The 17828-nt window shown below is 42.5% G+C and overlaps 1 protein-coding gene across 1 annotated transcript in view; it reads right to left on the bottom strand.

The window, feature by feature from the left end:
- MNS1 (meiosis specific nuclear structural 1) overlaps positions 1-16842 on the bottom strand; it is a 29702-nt gene extending 12860 nt beyond the window's left edge. Inside the window, exons 1-4 of the mRNA XM_063449086.1 lie at positions 16738-16842; positions 5583-5798; positions 2874-3001; positions 2006-2108 (exon numbers count right to left, since the gene is read on the bottom strand). Of these exons, the coding sequence (XP_063305156.1) occupies positions 2006-2108; positions 2874-3001; positions 5583-5798; positions 16738-16743 (453 nt within the window). The 5' untranslated portion in view covers positions 16744-16842. The remainder of the gene's footprint in view (positions 1-2005; positions 2109-2873; positions 3002-5582; positions 5799-16737) is intronic.
- Between the last annotated feature and the right edge of the window lie 986 nt (positions 16843-17828).

The raw sequence follows: 17828 nt of genomic DNA on the forward strand, positions 1-17828 counted from the left end.
AAGCCAGATATAAGCTGAGAAGCCAGGCTGACCCTAAATTACCTCGGCACAGTGGAACATCCACTAGTGCCTACCAAAGCCCCTATATCCCTTCCTCCACTAAGAAAAACCACACACTTAACTAACTAAAAATCATGCATAGTGCTACCTAGTGAGTAAAGTAAAAAATAAACAAATAGCTTGACGCGCGTTTCGGGAATTTTTGCAAGAAGGGAGGAGGGCTTTCTCCATTTTTTGCTTGTGAGGATTTTTCTCTATATCGTCCCATTCAGCCTCATTTATCAGTGTGAGTCTGTAGCCTAAATAGCAGTTTAATCTACTGACTAAGTCTTTTTGGGCTGTTCCCTTCCACTTTTGGTATATACTTTTATTTTAATAATTATTTTTTCCTTAGTATTATTAAAGGTAGGGCTTCCTTTTTACTGTTATCCTCTCCTCTGGACTTCTGTCCGTTTGTTTCTCATTGAAAACTATCTTGCGACTATTAACCTGTAGCAGCCAATCTACAGTGACAAGATGGTGGAGGCCATTTGCATGCAGGCACCTCAAGACATGCAAAGAAGCTAGACATTTGAGGCCTTCTGGTCCATGCTGGCCCACCGCCTGCACACTCCTGCCAAAGTGCCGCTGGCGCCATCCTTGCCTCCCACTGCGGCAGCTCCTGGTCAACGCTCTAACATTGGAAGTCGGAAAACAGAGGCGGGTGCCGCGGAAATCGCTTCGGCGACAAAGACTGAGAAAACACCCACTGCCTAACTGGGCCGCGGCCCAAACTGGAACAAGCTCCTGGACACTCCCTCAGAGGATCCCCAGCACACGAGAGCTACAGCAACCTCTTAAAAAGGCCCAGAGAGCAAGTCCTGGCAGTATTCAACACTGGATCTAGGGAGACTGCTGCATTGGGCTGTGGGAGGACCTGGGGCTGGTGGGGTACAGAAGCACAGGTGATGAATCTATTAGCATGCTGGGATGGTACCCATTACCTGAGAGGCGTGGGCTAAACCCTATGGTTTTAGTGCTTTCCCTTAGACACACAGCTCGCACAATTTCTGTAGGCCCTGGCTTCACATGTTTTATCTTTGCCTTTACGTGTCATGCCGTATGTAAAAAAATTTATTTTACGAGCTTTCCTCCTACCCCCTGATTGCTACAGGGACACAACAACCCTTTAAAAAATGAGCGCACTGCTCAACAAGCCTAGTCTCCCTTTTATGTCGGAACCCCTATATACACTTATTGACAGGTTAGCTAAGCTTAATAGGTCCTATTTTGCGGTTTCCAAAACTGAGGTTGTCATATCTAAGAGTTTGACCTATTGTATTTTCACACCTTTTAAAAACATTGTGCATGTTTATCTCGCTGCCTTGCTGCATGTAAGCTTTGTATATTGACTCTTGTCAGTACTTTTCTGCACGACAAAAACAAAGAATTCTAAAAAAAGTTTAACAAAAATAAATAAAAAACATTTTTAAATGCAGTTTTAAGTTTTATAAGGCTACTTAAAAACACATCTCAGCAAACAAATATGGGGATTCAGTTCCACAATATGGATATATTGTGCTATGCCTACACAGTACCCCAATATTATGTGATGTAGTCGTGGGCTTAACACGCTATGGCTATATAGTGGAACTTTAAATTATATAGGTTACATTTCAATCCTGTTTAATTGACACCCTTTTTGACAAACACACAATTTCGTGTCCATAGATTGAGAGCTTAGATATTCTAAAAAACATCCCAATAATAGAATCAGCTCTTTGTTCCCTATATCAGAGATGGCTTGCTTTGCCATGGCTGATGTTCAGTGCCTTGGTTATTTATACACGAATATGTATAATCTACTTGGGTGGAACCATCCAATGCCAGTCTAGACAGAAATTTTACAACATGCAAACGCAAAGCTGGTTAATAGGTTTTTCATTTAGCTTCTATGTTCAACAAGGCTTATCCACCAAAGCTTGCATGTACAAGGATCAGGTAAATGGCATGCATTTTGCCTTACCGTTATTTCATATTTCAGGAGTTCTTTCTCAGCAACCTGTGCAGCACGCTCCTTAGTGAGGTAAGCAGATTTCAGCTTTTGTTCCAATTCACGAAGTTCAAGGCTGTGGATTATATAGAATATATAACAATGAAGAAGTTGCATCCACACAAGCACTGTAAAAAAAAAAAGGCAGGACTCCTATACGCAAATTAACCCATCCGAGAGACAGGGAGTTACACAATAGGGGCATACAATGTCTACTGTACCTGTACCCATGTCACAAAGAATGTAATGTGAAATTTTCATTTTGTTACTACGATGTACTGCAAAGACACACACCAAAAATAAAGAATTAAAAAAAAAAAGGCAGGACTCCATTAAATATATGTTTGAAACTAAAAAAAGTTAGTCATTTTTTCATGCAGGCTGTGTGAGTTACAGCCAGGGGAGGTGTAGCTAGGGCTGCATAAACAAAAACAAAAAGTGATCTAAAAGAACACTAGATTGTCAGGAATATAAACAAGTATTTCCAACACTATAGTCCCGTTTAACATCTAATTGTCATCTGAATGTCTGGTGCCTAGTAACACCTCTAGTGGCAATGTAAACATTGAAGGCAATGTTTACTTTGAAACGCCCACAGAGACAGGCTACAGACACCATCACCACTACATTAAGCTGTAGTGGTTATGGTAACTATAGTGTCCCATTAACTTCTAAATGGCAGAGAATTGAGCAGTGATTCTGCAGGGGTATGTTCTATAACCAACTGCTTCATGAAGAGAACATTGTTTTGGTGCCTTTTAAAAATGTATCAATCCTGGAAAAAAAATTTAGTTTTGATTATTATTTATAATGAATTTAAAAAGCTAATTTAACATAATACCTGTTCTCTCGTATTTGCTGCCGCATTTTCTCATCTTTAAGTTTTTCATGGTTTATTCTTGCAAGCTCCCGCGCCATTCGCTCTTCCTGTTCCAGTTGCAGTTCTCTCAATATTTTTGCTTCAGCACTCTAGGGTTACAAATCACATGCTTGAATATAGAATACATGGAAATGAATGTTGAGATACAATTTAATGAAAAGGAAAAACATTAAAGTATATTTTCCATGTTTACAGTGGACAAATCTCACTATGTCACATACATATTTTTTAGGACATTTTAGAGACAGATAGTAATGGTATATAAATATGTTGCAGTTGTTTTTAAAACAATGAAGTAATTCTCAGAGTCCTTATGTGTTACCATTTAGTGGCAGAATACCATATATTTTATTTTCACAGTTCCCCTAAAAGTATATAGTTTGCCCACTGACAAAGAAATTACCAGTCTATAATTTTAATAATAGGTGTATTTTAACAGTGAGAGACAGAAAAAAGCATGCCAAAAAAGTTATAAATTGATTTGCATGTCAATGAGTGAAAAAAGTATTTGACCCCTTCGACTTAGTACATAGTGGCAAAACCCTTGTTGGCAATCACAGAGGTCACATTTCTTGTAGTTGGCCACCAGGTTTGCAGACATCTCAAGAGGGATTTAGTCCCACTACTCTTTGCAGATCCTCTCCAAGTCATTAAGGTTTCGAGGATGACATTTGGCAACTCGAGCCTTCAGCTCCCTCCACAGATTTTCTATGGGATTAAGGTTTGGAAACTGGCCAGGCCACTCCAGGATCTTAATGTGCTTCTTCTTGAGCCACTCCTTTGTTCCTTTGCTGTGTGTTTTGGGTCATTGTCATGCTGGAATACCAATCCACCACCCATTTTCAATGCCCTGGCTGAGGGAAGGAAGGTTCTCACCCAAGATTTGACGGTACATGGCCCGTCCATCGTCCCTTTGATGTGGTGCAGTTGTCCTGTCCCCTTAGCAGAAAAAACACCCCCAAAGCATAATGTTTCCACCTCCATGTTTGACAGTGGGGATGGTGTTCTTGGAGTCCTCCTCCAAACACGGTGAGTTGAGTTGATGCCAAAGAGCTCGATTTTTGGTCTCATCTGACCACAACACTTTCACCCAGTTCACCCAGTGGCAAACTTCAGACGTGCCTGTACATGTGCTTTCTTGAGCAGGGGGACCTTGCGGACGCTGCAGGATTTCAGTCCTTCACGGCATAGTGTGTTACCAATTGTTTTCTTGGTGACTATGGTCCAAGCTGCCTTGAGATCATTAACAAGATCCTCCTGTGTATTCTTGGCTGATTCCTCACCATTCTCATGATTATTGAAACTCCACAAGGTGAGATCTTGCATGGAGCAACAGATCGAGGGAGACTGACAGTTATTTTGTGTTTTATCCATTTGCAAATAATCGCATCAACTGTTGTCACCTTCTCACCAAGCTGCTTAGCGATGGTTTTGTAGCCCATTCCAGCCTTGTGTAGGTCTACAATCTTGTCCCCGACATCCTTTGACAGCTCTTTGATCTTGGCCATGGTAGAGAGTTTGGAATCTGATTGATTGCTTCTGTGGACAGGTACCTTTTATACAGGTAATGAGCGGAGATTAGGAGCACTCCCTTTAGGAAAGTGCTCCTAATCTCAGCTTGTTACCTGTAGAAAAGACACCTGGGAGCCAGAAATCCTGCTGATTGATAGGGGATCAAATACTTATTTCACTCATTAACATGCAAATCAATTTATAACTTGTTTGTCATGCATTTTTCTGAATGTTTTGGTTATTCTGTCTCTCACTGTTAAAATACACCTACCATTAAAATTATAGACTAATCATTTCTTTGTCAGTGGTCAAACGTTCAAAATCAACAAGGGATCAAATACTTTTTTCCCCTCGCTGTACATAAATACAGGCAGTTGGTTTCTGTATTCCTTCAATATCAAGCCATGTATGGCCCAGTGCTGCTCTAAGATTAGTGGAGTCCTAATTTCATAAAAATCATGCAAGATAAATAATATAAAAAAATTATGTGAAAACAATGCCAATACAAGAACTGTTCACTCTAAGAGCAATCGTCTTTCTAGAATTAATGTCAAATAAAGTTTTCTAAAACAAATAGTACGGTAATACATCAACAAGTTTATCATAAGTAGCACTAGTCAAAATATTTAAATTACGAACGCCTTAAAGATGAATGGCTGCCTATGTTGTTATTACAATCGGGTCTTTGAGGATATTATTCTGAAATGAATTAACGGCTATATATAGGGTGAGGTAGAGGCAAAAAATGCCTACAAAATTCAAAGTATAATGCAGATACTCCACACTGAAGTCCCAACAGTGTATATACACCACCAAAAACAAACAAGAGTCCTGCGCATCCAGTATAGGTGTGCACACCCAGGTGCTACCACAATTTATTAGAGGACAAAGTTAAAGCAGCAAACGTTTCAGGCAGCAGCCCTTTCTCAATGCTAATGTCCTTCAGGACACGTTTGCTGCTTTAACTTTGTCCTCCAATTAAATGACTGTAGGGCTTTACAGATTTATCAAAAATAAATAAAGGGACATTCTGTGCGGACAGTGGCAACTTAAGAGACCAGTTTGTGATAACAACTACATGAAACACCTGGTCCTTAGTGGGTTAAAACTCTTCATTTAATGTTGTCTTCAAATTACTTAGAAAGTAGGAGGCCTTACTAGTTGAATTGACTCTTCCATTCGTCTCTCGTGTTCTTCCTCTTGCAATCTCTTCAAAAAGCGCATCTTTTCCACACGTTCTTCACTCTTTAAATTTGCTCCCATTTGCTGCTCCTGACTTAACCTTTTCATTTCACTCTCTCGAAAGCCTTCCTGTCTTTGAGACTCTGCCATCATCTTCTCCCTCTGCACATAACTCATGTTTCTCCTTGAAACCTAAAATTAGAATGCAAAAATGTATTTGTGGAAGGATGAGTGTCTAATATAGCCTTAGTGATAGTGGTTTAATTGCCAATATAATGAAAAACATGCACATTCATTGCAGGTTAGAAACCCAGTTACCAATTAATGGTTTATGAGGACTTCTAAATGATATATAAATTAATTTATGCACCAAACCGAAGGTTTAGCCCATTGGACCACAACTGGTTCTTATAGAAAATACAAGGTTTACCACCTTGTGGCATTAACCTAGTGATGACTAATGGCAAGTTCTGTGACAGATACCCAGTTCCATTCAACTCAGGCTCCTTGGTGGTCCAGTGCCATGCTCTCTGCTTCTGCAGAACATTCATTGGCTGAAAGTGTCAGCTGACTGCTCATAGCCCCATGACTACTTTAAATCACTAAAGTGGTCAAAGTGCTTGGAGTAACCCTTTACATTGAATATTACTACTTGTTAATGGAGAAACATGTGGTCTTACTGGATCACCAATTAATACATAAAGCGGTCAAGTAAGAAATTATGAATACAGAATAATTTTTTTTTTTTTTAGAAAACAACACCTTTATTTAGCTGAGCAGCCATAGTAAGTCAGACTCTACTCTAATCTGACCAATTTGTGCTCAACCTAACTTGCCTGCTGCTGTGATTGCTCGGTGTCAAATTGCAGAAGCAGGCACGTTGGGCTGAGCAACAGTTGGTCAGATAACAGTGGAGTGAAGTCTGACCCAACATGAATATAAATTCATAATAAAAAAAAATCATTAAGTTTTATTAAATGTTATAAAAGAAAATACATTGGAGTTGTTCACATCTTGAGTTGAATACACGCAATAATACTGAATGCATGTAGCCCCTTTTTGCTCCATACTGGGCAGTAGCCTTGAGAACACAAAGACCACTGCATGGGCTGGAACAGACCAGAAATTCTGAGCCATAAATCAATATAAACTGATATTCCTGGCAAGGAAGACTCAAAAGCTGAAAATAAACAAAACTTTACTTTAACTTGGTAGAACAATAATGGCGATTCAACATCCCCTGGTAAGAGTTCCACTCCCAGATAATACAGCACCCTATATCCCCACAACTCCCAGATAATACAGCACCCTATACCCCCCCCCAACTCCCAGATAATACAGCACCCTATATCCCCCCCAACTCCCAGATAATACAGCCCCCTATATATCCCCCCAACTCCCAGATAATACAGCCCCCTATATATCCCCCCAACTCCCAGATAATACAGCACACTATATATCCCCCCAACTCCCAGATAATACAGCACCCTATATCCCCCCCAACTCCCAGATAATACAGCACCCTATACATCCCCCCCAACTCCCAGATAATACAGCACCCTATATATCCCCCCCAACTCCTAGATAATACGGCACCCTCTATATCCCCCCCAACTCCCAGATAATACGGCACCCTCTATATCCCCCCCAACTCCCAGATAATATGGCACCCTATATATCCCCCCAACTCCCAGATAATACAGCCCCCTATATATCCCCCCAACTCCCAGATAATACAGCACCCTATATATCCCCCCCAACTCCCAGATAATACAGCACCCTATATATCCCCCCCAACTCCCAGATAATACAGCCCCCTATATATCCCCCCCAACTCCCAGATAATACAGCCCCCTATATATCCCCCCAACTCCCATATAATACAGCACCCTCTATATCCCCCCCAACTCCCAAATACAGCACCCTATATATCCCCCCCCAACTCCCAGATAATACAGCCCCCTATATATCCCCCCAACTCCCAGATAATACAGCACCCTCTATATCCCCCCCAACTCCCAGATAATACAGCCCCCTATATATCCCCCCCAACTCCCAGATAATACAGCCCCCTATATATCCCCCCCAACTCCCAGATAATACAGCCCCCTATATATCCCCCCAACTCCCAGATAATACAGCCCCCTATATATCCCCCCAACTCCCAGATAATACAGCCCCCTATATATCCCCCCAACTCCCAGATAATACAGCCCCTATATATCCCCCCAACTCCCAGATAATACAGCACCCTATATATCCCCCCAACTCCCAGATAATACAGCACCCTATATATCCCCCCAACTCCCAGATAATACAGCACCCTATATCCCCCCCAACTCCCAGATAATACAGCACCCTATACATCCCCCCAACTCCCAGATAATACAGCACCCTATATATCCCTCCAACTCCCAGATAATACGGCACCCTCTATATCCCCCCCAACTCCCAGATAATATGGCACCCTATATATCCCCCTAACTCCCAGATAATACGGCACCCTATATATTCCAACAACTCCCAGATAATACAGCAACCTATATCCCCCCACCCCAAAACTAGCTGCTTTGTCCCTCCTCAATCTCTCATCAACCCTTATATTGTCTGACTGCACCCTTCCTTATACTATAGTACTTGTGACAGACCTCTTTGGAGTGAGAAATATTGCCCTGGAGAATTGCTTTTCTTCCCGTTTAGTTGCTGGACTTCGTTTATTTCTGGAACTGTACGGTATACAAACACACGTGGGGAGAACAATGGGTCGCGGCCATTTTGACCTCACAAACTAATAGGCGAACACTAGGGAACTTTCCACACGGTGAATTCATGCTTTTCCGGTGAACTACTTCTATGCCGTTCGACAGGTCCAAAGTACCGAACAAGGGACATCATATCCACGAGAGAGATTCAGTCTATGTAATGTGGTTTTCGTGTAAATGGTACGAACGTGTATCTAGCGAACGGCTCATCCGATCTAGGTGATTTTCACATATATTGTTCCCCGAGATCTTCGTTCACTAATGCACCAAGTATATTGCATTTTAGTTAAATATTGTGTGTGTTATTAAAAGTGTAATAACTGGTAAAATATTCTGCCATATACAGTGGGAGGGATTCCCACTGTAAATGTATTATCTCCCCAGGATGTGGGGAGGAGTTTTGTACGGCATAAAAGCCCTGACTGCAAAATAAATGATTATTCCTGTTTCAACCCTCAACACAGAGCCTCGTCTCGTGCTTGGAGGGGATATTTGTTAGCTGATTCTATTCTCTTGGGACGTGGTTGCTGCAGCTGACTCCATTCTTGGGGGAAAGGACACCTTGGCAGCGTAAACCCCTACTACACCGGGGGTGCCGCTACAGTACTCTATGCACCATTGTATGTAAATTAGGCTGTTGGGGGTTCTAAACTATGTGTGCTATATCTAGTAAAGTCAGTTGACTCCCAGAACTGTGTGCCATCCATGGGAAAGTGTCTTGGGATATTTTACTGCTTATTTCAGCTACGGGGACTAAGCAGCGGAGATACGTATGCTAGATATTGGAGCTCTGTTACATGCCGTTTCCTCTCTCTCTCTCTCAATATCACCTCATAAAACACCTCCAAAAAGGGGGAGGAGCTACTCATGAAGGGAAGGAGCTATGCTTAAAAAGGGCAGAGCCGAATCGGGTCTGAGGTGAGCCATCTGGTTAATAAGATGGTTAGACATTTCCAAAAATGGAATAAACTTTAAAAATAAGAAAAATGTATGACAGTTGTTCTTTAACTATCAATTTGAAGATCGTTAGCAGTTAATAGAGAATAATTTGGTGTTGCAGTATTTCTCTATTCATATAGGACTGGCCTACCATTCTAGCATTTTACTAAGCTTATTTGACTTCATGGAATCCCTCTGCGTTCCGGCTGGAGGACTGTTGGGCCTGACCCCGAGGCTCCGAGGAATTGACCACTTGTGCGGTACAGTGTTTAAGTCTCAGTCTTGCACTCCATGTTCCCACCTGACAGGAAACAGCAGTGGTTCCAACTCACCTAAATATGAAACCATATCCTTGCTCCTCATTTGGTTAATGTTATCTTTCTTAATGTTTCCTTTTCTCCACATGCGGCTCATCTTTCTAGCCTTGAAGAGTGTCTCACTCTGGGGGACAGCGTTGGCATGTTACTACAGGTATTGAGTCCTTAATCTATCATCTCAGTATCTGCATCCAGTGCTTTTACCTAGATTTCTACCCTGTCAATCTCTTTGATATCCATTACAAGCACAGTGTTCTTACAACTTGCCTATTATAGATAAAATGTGCAGCTTCACTGTATTGATCTCTCATGACCTGTTTATTTTGTTTTATGCAAAATATAGTCTTGTATTATCCATGCACAACAAAACTACAGAATTAAAAAAAAAAAATTAAAATAAAAGTTAAGATTCAGAAAACCATACTAATGACAGGTAAGATAGCAATGTACATATTTCCAGGATAGTCACAAAATTAATAAAAAAATAAATAAATAAACAGCTTCATAAAGCAAGGTTTCCAGTGCATTGTCACAATAGGCTTCCCAATAGAAAAGTCAGCTACATAGAGGGCATCTTCATTGTCTACTACTTTATCCTGTCAAAGGTCAAGGTTTTCAGCAATGTAGCATACAACGTGAGCTCTGTAGTGGGCTGCTCTTGTCCGGATTCTGGGCTCCCTTGTGAGCAGCTTCCATTGAGGTACACCTTTTTAGTAACTGTCAGCAGTACATCCAAGTACATCTGTCTTGTCCACATATCGGGTGAAAGTACATGTCATTGGGCATTTTTGTGCTCCACCATAATAAAAAGGTTGTTATTTTTATTTTTTGAAAGGTGGAAAATATGCCAATAATTAGTGGTCATTATCATAAGCCATTTTTGTTTCAGCATGCAATGACATAGATCTCACACACTATTCCTTCTAGAATAATTAGTACTCCTGTATCCTGTGAGATTTCTAGTGCTTTAGTTACGTGAATAGTAACCAAAACATTACACTAGAGGGCACTCTAATATTAGTGAAATAGCAAAGTTAATATGTCAAAATAGAAAATATAAAAAGGCTACAATGGTATCCATAGTGAGTAACATTGTTTTGTTTTTTTTTTTGTTTTTTAATTCTTTATTTTATTGTGCAGGAAAGAAATACAGAGAGACAAGCAATGCCACAACAGCTATTGCCAGCTTTTAAGTCAACATGTAAAGACGTGTGTGGCATAACAGAACATTGCCCTTTTTATATATTATTATGTAGGTTCATCGTGGATTAGATCAATATGTCAGTTGTAAAATAAGGCAGACAAAATACTGTTTCGGGTTATCATACTGACTTTTGTAAAATTATAGGAGCGCAAGCTTATCGAAGATCGAAACCGAATAAAAACAAAAATGAGAAATACAATATAACTAGTCATGAGTTATACAGGCCAGGTATCTGTTGTTTTACAGTAGATTGCTACCATCTATGACAATAGAGCGTTCGTGAGTCTTACTTGTGTAGGACCTGCTGAGCTGGTGATAGATATGTTGTGCTGTACCTACATAGGCTGCAGGGCTCTGAAGAACAGTAAACGGTGCTATGTCACGCTAATAAGTAAAATAACCTCACTTTGTAATCTACTAGTGCATATGAGCGTAACCAGTAATCTGTTGGGTTGTGCATTCAAACTATGTAGGCAAGCTAGCGCAGTTGGTCTATTAATAAAGAGAGTGAACCGGTACATCTAGCATTAGAAAAAACACAGTGCACATTTTTGTGTTGAAACGTTAAGTGTGAGCTTAAACATGGGAGCAATGTATAGGGGGTACTGTTTCCCTCTCTAGTGCCAGGGAATTGACAGCAGCCAGTGTGTTCTGCAGAGAATATGACTATAACTATAAGAAAACACAGAATTCCCTTAGTGAGAATTAATGATACAGCATAAGAGGATCGGTTTAAACGGGAGTTATGTGTTTGCAAACCAGTCTCTTTCAGCCCATGCCGGTTCGTGGCAGGCTGTCTTCCAGGGCGAGATGGCTCAGGTAGGTGGTACCTGAGTCCGCCGATCGCCTTAGCCTGTGTGAGAGCAGGGCTATTAGGTAGATGCTGCCGTTGTCCAGTAGGGCTCTGTGTGGCATGGCTTTCCTCTGGCTCTGCTGGGTTTGCAGCACCGCTTTCTTTGTGTGTACCGTAAGTGGAGCTCTGTTGCAATGGGTTGTATGGTGACCGGTCATCCGTTTTCTTTCAGGTGCGGGTCTCACTCCTGGGTGCCGTCTCACCTGTGTGGAGTCGCTGCGTTTTGGAGGCGGGAGTTCTCTTCTGCCTCGGGGTTGCGTGAGGGCTGATGCTTGTGGGCCTTGAGCCCGGAGGCCTTCGTTACGGTGAGGAGTGGTAGTCCCTTTTTGTTTGTGGGATGTTGGGCGAGTGAGTGAGCCCTTCGGACGCTGAGGTCGTCTTGCAGCGGCCATTTTGTGCTCTCTTCGTGGGTGCTTTGGTGAGCGGGCGCTATGTGCATATATGGCATGCTGCTGCATGCGCCGCTCCAGCTTGGTCCAGAACGCCTCAAATATTGCTTCTATTCTTGCGGCCTGTGCAGCTTGTTCAGCGTGGTAGTCTCTTGGGCCCTTTGTGCTCTCCCCGAGTGGCGTGGCCATTACTACGGCAGCAATTTCAGGGGCACTTTGAGTCCGATTGATTAGGCCGGGCCCGGGGTATCCGGAGCTCGGTCCTGAGCGGGAAACTTCAGCCCGTGCTGTCGCGTGTGTCCAGTCGTTGGGGACCGGGATAACCCCCTCCGGTCCATAGGGGGGGGAACGGGGGTCCGAACTGCGCTTTGCTGAGTGTTTTCGCGGCGGGAGAGCGGCCGTCTCCCCCACCGCCGCCATGCTTGCAGGCCGCAGCCTTGGGAGGGTCGGAACCGGAGCGTAGATCCACCTGCGTGGTGTCGGCTCGTAGGTCTCGGTGACCTCTGTCGCTTGGGCGTGATTAGGAGTTGATTCGAGGCCTCAGCTCATCGGTAATTGCCGGTAAGTGCTTTTAGAAGCGGGAGCAGCCACGACATGCGACCGCTCCGCTCTGCAGGCAAACCCTGCCCCCCTGTTTTTATTTTTTAAGGTGATAGCAAATCCATACTATAAACAAGTTCTACATTAAATTCAATTGAGTTGCCTTTGTTTGCAAAACCATTCAACTTCTGCATATCTGAGATATTTCTTAAATATTTCCAAACACATAATCTGAACTGGAAGCAGTGCTGACATGGAGAATTTTACCAGTATGGCTATTATTGCCTTCAAGCGGCACTGTCACATTATACTTACCTACTCGGTCTTTCTTCCCCCTCCCCCTCTATTTAGAAGTAAACACACAAGACAAAGTAGGGACTACTTTGTCTTACATATTTTTTCCTACGCTTGACTCCTCTGGGTGGAACTTAACTAAGCTCCTCTTCCTGTGTCTAGGAAAGATTTCCCAGAATACTCACCTTTCCTCCATATTTGTTGCCTCCTTTTGCCCATTCTGAATGTCCTGTGAAATAGGCATGCACAATCTAATGTGGGCAGATGGAGGCAACACGGTTAACGTCATTTCCAGGAACACTAAGATGTCGGCGCTTTGGAAATTGATACAGAGAAGAAAAGATGCAGTAAAAAAGATGAAACGGGGCCATGACAATGCCACTTTAAGTTTTATATTCCCTTTGAATTCCTGACAATGCTCACTCCTGCATGAGTCTGAGTTGCGCCCACAACACCCAGAGAGAAAATCTCAAATCAAATCACTTTCTCTTACAGTGTATAAGATATTTATTACACCTGAAATACCAATTCTAACCACAGTATTTTACATTGTGTTTCAATTTCACCATGCTTGTTCGGTAATCAATATAAAATGTAGATTCCCCTTCAAAATAGGTTAGCATTTTAAGCTTTACTTGAGACACTACTAGATTGCTCCAAGATAACACTGATAGAACCAGAGAAAGAGCAGACCAGAAAACTACTACAACTTACTCCCATTGTAGAGTTCATATGTCAGCAACCTATGGTACCCGAGGTGTCTTTGCACAGCACTATAGGCTACCAGAGCCAAACAGGCTCTGGCCTATCAGGAGTCCCAGTGGGACTTCACATATCTGCCAGCACAACCGGACCAGTGAATGCAGGTGGTGAGGGAGAACCCTCAATTTATATATTGTAGTACTCAGAGGAAGTGATCTCACATCACTTCCTCCAAGTACTTTTTTTTGGACAATCTTTTTATTAAAGAAGATATTCAACAAAGATTACAGTCTCCCAGCAGTTGTGAACAGGAATTAGCACTGGTGTAGAGCCGGACTCAGCAGCTCCTGCTCTTAACCTGTACTTGGCCATCTTGGTCCCCAATGGACACTAAGCCACCCACATTGCTATTTATACACAGAGCTGCAGATGAAGCCTCCCCCTCAAATATTAGAAGCAGCCCAAACACTGATAATCCACATACACGCACATAATCTTACAAGCACCACCACCAAACACACAATGTGACTTATCAGCCACACAATTCCACAAGCAGCCCACATTCATAGGTATCATACACAATACCACAAGCTACTATTGAACATACTATTGTGTTTTGTAACAGCCCACAGACACAAATACAATGTTATAAAGCAACTGCAGCACACAAACAACACAAGCATAATACAGCAACATACACACCTCAATTTAGAAAAACAAGGGACAGGCACGCCAAGAGACATAAAGATCTTGTTTTGGCACAGTACTACAAACAGGTTGTCTACCCCTGTTATAGGTCATGGTTCAAGGAGGCCCTTGTCTGCAGTATCCTGTCTGCCTCCTGCTTCACAATCACTGCCGCTATAAGCCTGCCTCTTTCGTCTCAGATGTCAGTACAGTAAGTTATAGTTACTCATCTGTCTGTCTAAACACAGGGTGGGTACAACTTTTTAATTACCGGTACCTCTGTTAGATTTTGGATGTGCAATCAGACATTCACAGTGTGTCTTTTTCTTTTGCCAAACTCAACGTAAATGTTAATAGGCTGATAGAACATATCAATGTATTCAGCAGTTTCAGCATTTGAGTTGATGAATCGATCTACTGCCAGTGCCTGAGCTATGTACCCCTGATCTCAAAGACTGTTATGAAAGGTTCCTAAATGGTAGAGCATCTTCCCGGTTTGGACAAATATCACTTGCTTAGGGATTATGTTTTACTTTATTTTTTTTGCGCATGGTTCTATTAATAATCTATAGAAGAGATTACAATGGGTGTCATTCATACCCTTGATTGTCCCTCTAAAATATAACGGACACAAATAGGAGTCCTAATTTTTATCATGTAACAAATCAATGCCTTTTGTGCAAAAATCCTTATGCTACAGACATCATCCATATTACCTGCTTAACAGCCAGGAAGCAGGTAAGCATACCTGTAGCAGGAGTGTGAGGGTGGGCTGATGAACCTCTTAAAACACTGATGCACCATAGATACTTCTGAGATACTTCTCAACTGGGGTCACAGCACGTGGCCACCCTACATAATGGTAATCGGTAACTCCAGATATTTCTAAACTACATTTCCCTTGATTCTTGACCATCCGCAAGCAGGGCCGTTTGAAGGAATTTGGGGGCCCCATGCAAGATGGACATGGAGGCCCCCCCAAAACCTCCCCAGCACGCACGCAAAGCCTACAGGAACCACAGCATAGCCATACAGTTTAAGTTCACCCACACTTTATATAAATAAAAAATGTTTACAGTGCAAATACTGCTGTTGCATATAATGTGCATAAAATTTGAACATTTTCAACAAGAGAACATTTGCAAAAAACACCTCTGTACCATAAAATCAAATATACATTAAAAAAAGTGCACAATAACTAAATCCAACATACTTAAAAACACACACACACTCACTCTTATTTTTTTTATTTAAGCCCCCCAGCCTCCTTACCTTTGGGAATGATGGGGGGGGGGGGAGGGTTCTCCCTCTCCCGGGGGTCTAGTGGAGCTGCTGGGCAGTCGGCGCTGGCGGGGGGAGCACTTTCCCCTGAGCGCTCTGCTCAGCTCCCTCGCGTGCCACAGAGGGATGCCGGGAGCCGGAATAGGACGTCATATTCTGGCTCCCGGCATCACTCTGCGGCGCGCGAGGGAGCTGAGCAGAGCGCTCAGGGGAAACTGCTCCCTCACCAGCGCCACCCGACCGGATTGTTAGTTAGCCACAAGGCTAACAAGACATTTTCCCTGGGCATTTGTGGGCAGCTTTTTTGCTGTCCCCTGGAAAATGCCGCCCAAGGCAAATGCCTTGTTTGCCTTGCGGCTAATACGTCCCTGGTTGTTGTCTTGGGGCCCCAAGCAATTGCTTGCCTTATCGCGACGGGCCTGTCCGCAAGACTGGCACATCATTGGAAATATAATTATATAGTATATCAAGGTCATTTACTAAACTCCGAATTATCCTTTAGATTGTAAGCTCACGGGCCATCTTGCTAAGCACTTTGTATAAAAAGCTCCAATGGCTAGATATCAGCGTACGGGCAGGGCTCTCTCTACTTCTTGTATTTGTCTATGTATATTGTACGTTCTCCACTAATTGTACAGCACTGCGGAATCTGTTGGCGCTTTATAAATACCAGTAATAAATAAATAAAATGGTGAATTAAAGACGAAATCACAAGATTTATGTGAAAATAGCTGCAATGTACACATTCTCTGTTATTCAAACAATTCAACAACAACTTTACGCATATATATATATTGCTGCGGAATACGTTGACGATATATAAATGCCAATTACATACATATACACACACACACATAAATCAAACAATATTTTGCGGGGGGAGGGGAATTGCCTTTATAATCTGTATCTTCCCCCATTCTGTATAGGAGGAGGAGGAGTGTGACACGGAGCTCCGTTACAAGGAGGGCTCAGTGTGACATGGTTAAATAACATTATTATTATGAATCAGCCCATGCACTCCCAGCCTCTCCTGTTTATACACAGCATACCAGCTGTCAGCACAGTGTGTTACTGTATCAGCCATTAAACTCTGCCTGCACTGTGTCCATTCACGGGTTAATATTCTCTATAAACTCGCGGGTTCGGCACGGTTTCCTATTTACCATCATGGTCCCGGTGTTACTGATCCCGCCGCTCCTCTCCGACCTGCAGCGCCTGTTTGCTCCTGTTACCTGGGCAACCGTGTCTCCAGGGAAACTTCCGGCGAGTTCCCGCCCGACTGGATGACGTGATCCTATCGCGTAATCCTTGCGACACATGTCGCCGCTCGGAGCGCCAGCCGCCATGTTTCTGGTTACAGCGCAGCAGAGAGCTATAGATGCAGAGATTTGAGTTATATTTATAATGAAATGAAAACCCGGGCGCTGATAGTGAAAAGACACAATTTGGGTTTTATTCACTAAACAGTGATTTCTCATTTTTAGCATATTTTGTTAGGAACAGCTATGACTGGTTGATTGAACTGATGCAGAAAATATCCCAATAAATTAATTAAGCTGCTGCTTATTATTAGTAAGCTTTGCAGGTATCTTTGTTTGGTATTCAGTTATGAGCTTTCCACAACTGATAGCTGAACAACAACCAAAGCTTATTAACCCCTTAATGACAGATGACACGACAGGCTTGTGTAGATATAATTGGACAATAATAGAAATGTAAGTAATAGTTACTTTTTGGTTTAGTGAAAGCTCACCTCAGACATTGCAAGGTTTGTGACATGCAGCAGATGTGGGTACTACTAATGTAAATTGTTTTATATTTTTATTTTGGTTTATGTTTGCTTTTTTGATGCACAATCTACAGGTATGCATTTCATTGAAAATAATATATCTACTCTTTTGAGCTTCCTTTAAAGGGACACTGTAGGCACAGAGACCACTTCAGCTCATTGAAGTGATCTGAGTGCAATGTCTCATGTCCCTTAACCCTACATTGGTAATTATTGCAGTTTCAATTACCTCTGAGTGATAACTCAGCCACTAGTGGCTGTCTACCAGACAGCCACTAGAGGGACTTCCTGAATTGAAACGGACCATTGGTCTGGGATGTGACACTGGATGTGCTCACACTCTGCATGAGGACTTCCAGCGTCTGATATTTTCCCCCATATGCGTGCGCATTAGGTCTCCCCCGCCAGCTGACGTCTGCTGGGTAGGAGCGTGGGCGGTGCCCGACCCAGCGCCAAGGGACATCG

The sequence above is a fragment of the Pelobates fuscus genome, chromosome 3 (genome assembly GCF_036172605.1).
Source record: "Pelobates fuscus isolate aPelFus1 chromosome 3, aPelFus1.pri, whole genome shotgun sequence".
In the NCBI taxonomy this organism is placed as follows: Eukaryota; Metazoa; Chordata; class Amphibia; order Anura; family Pelobatidae; genus Pelobates; species Pelobates fuscus.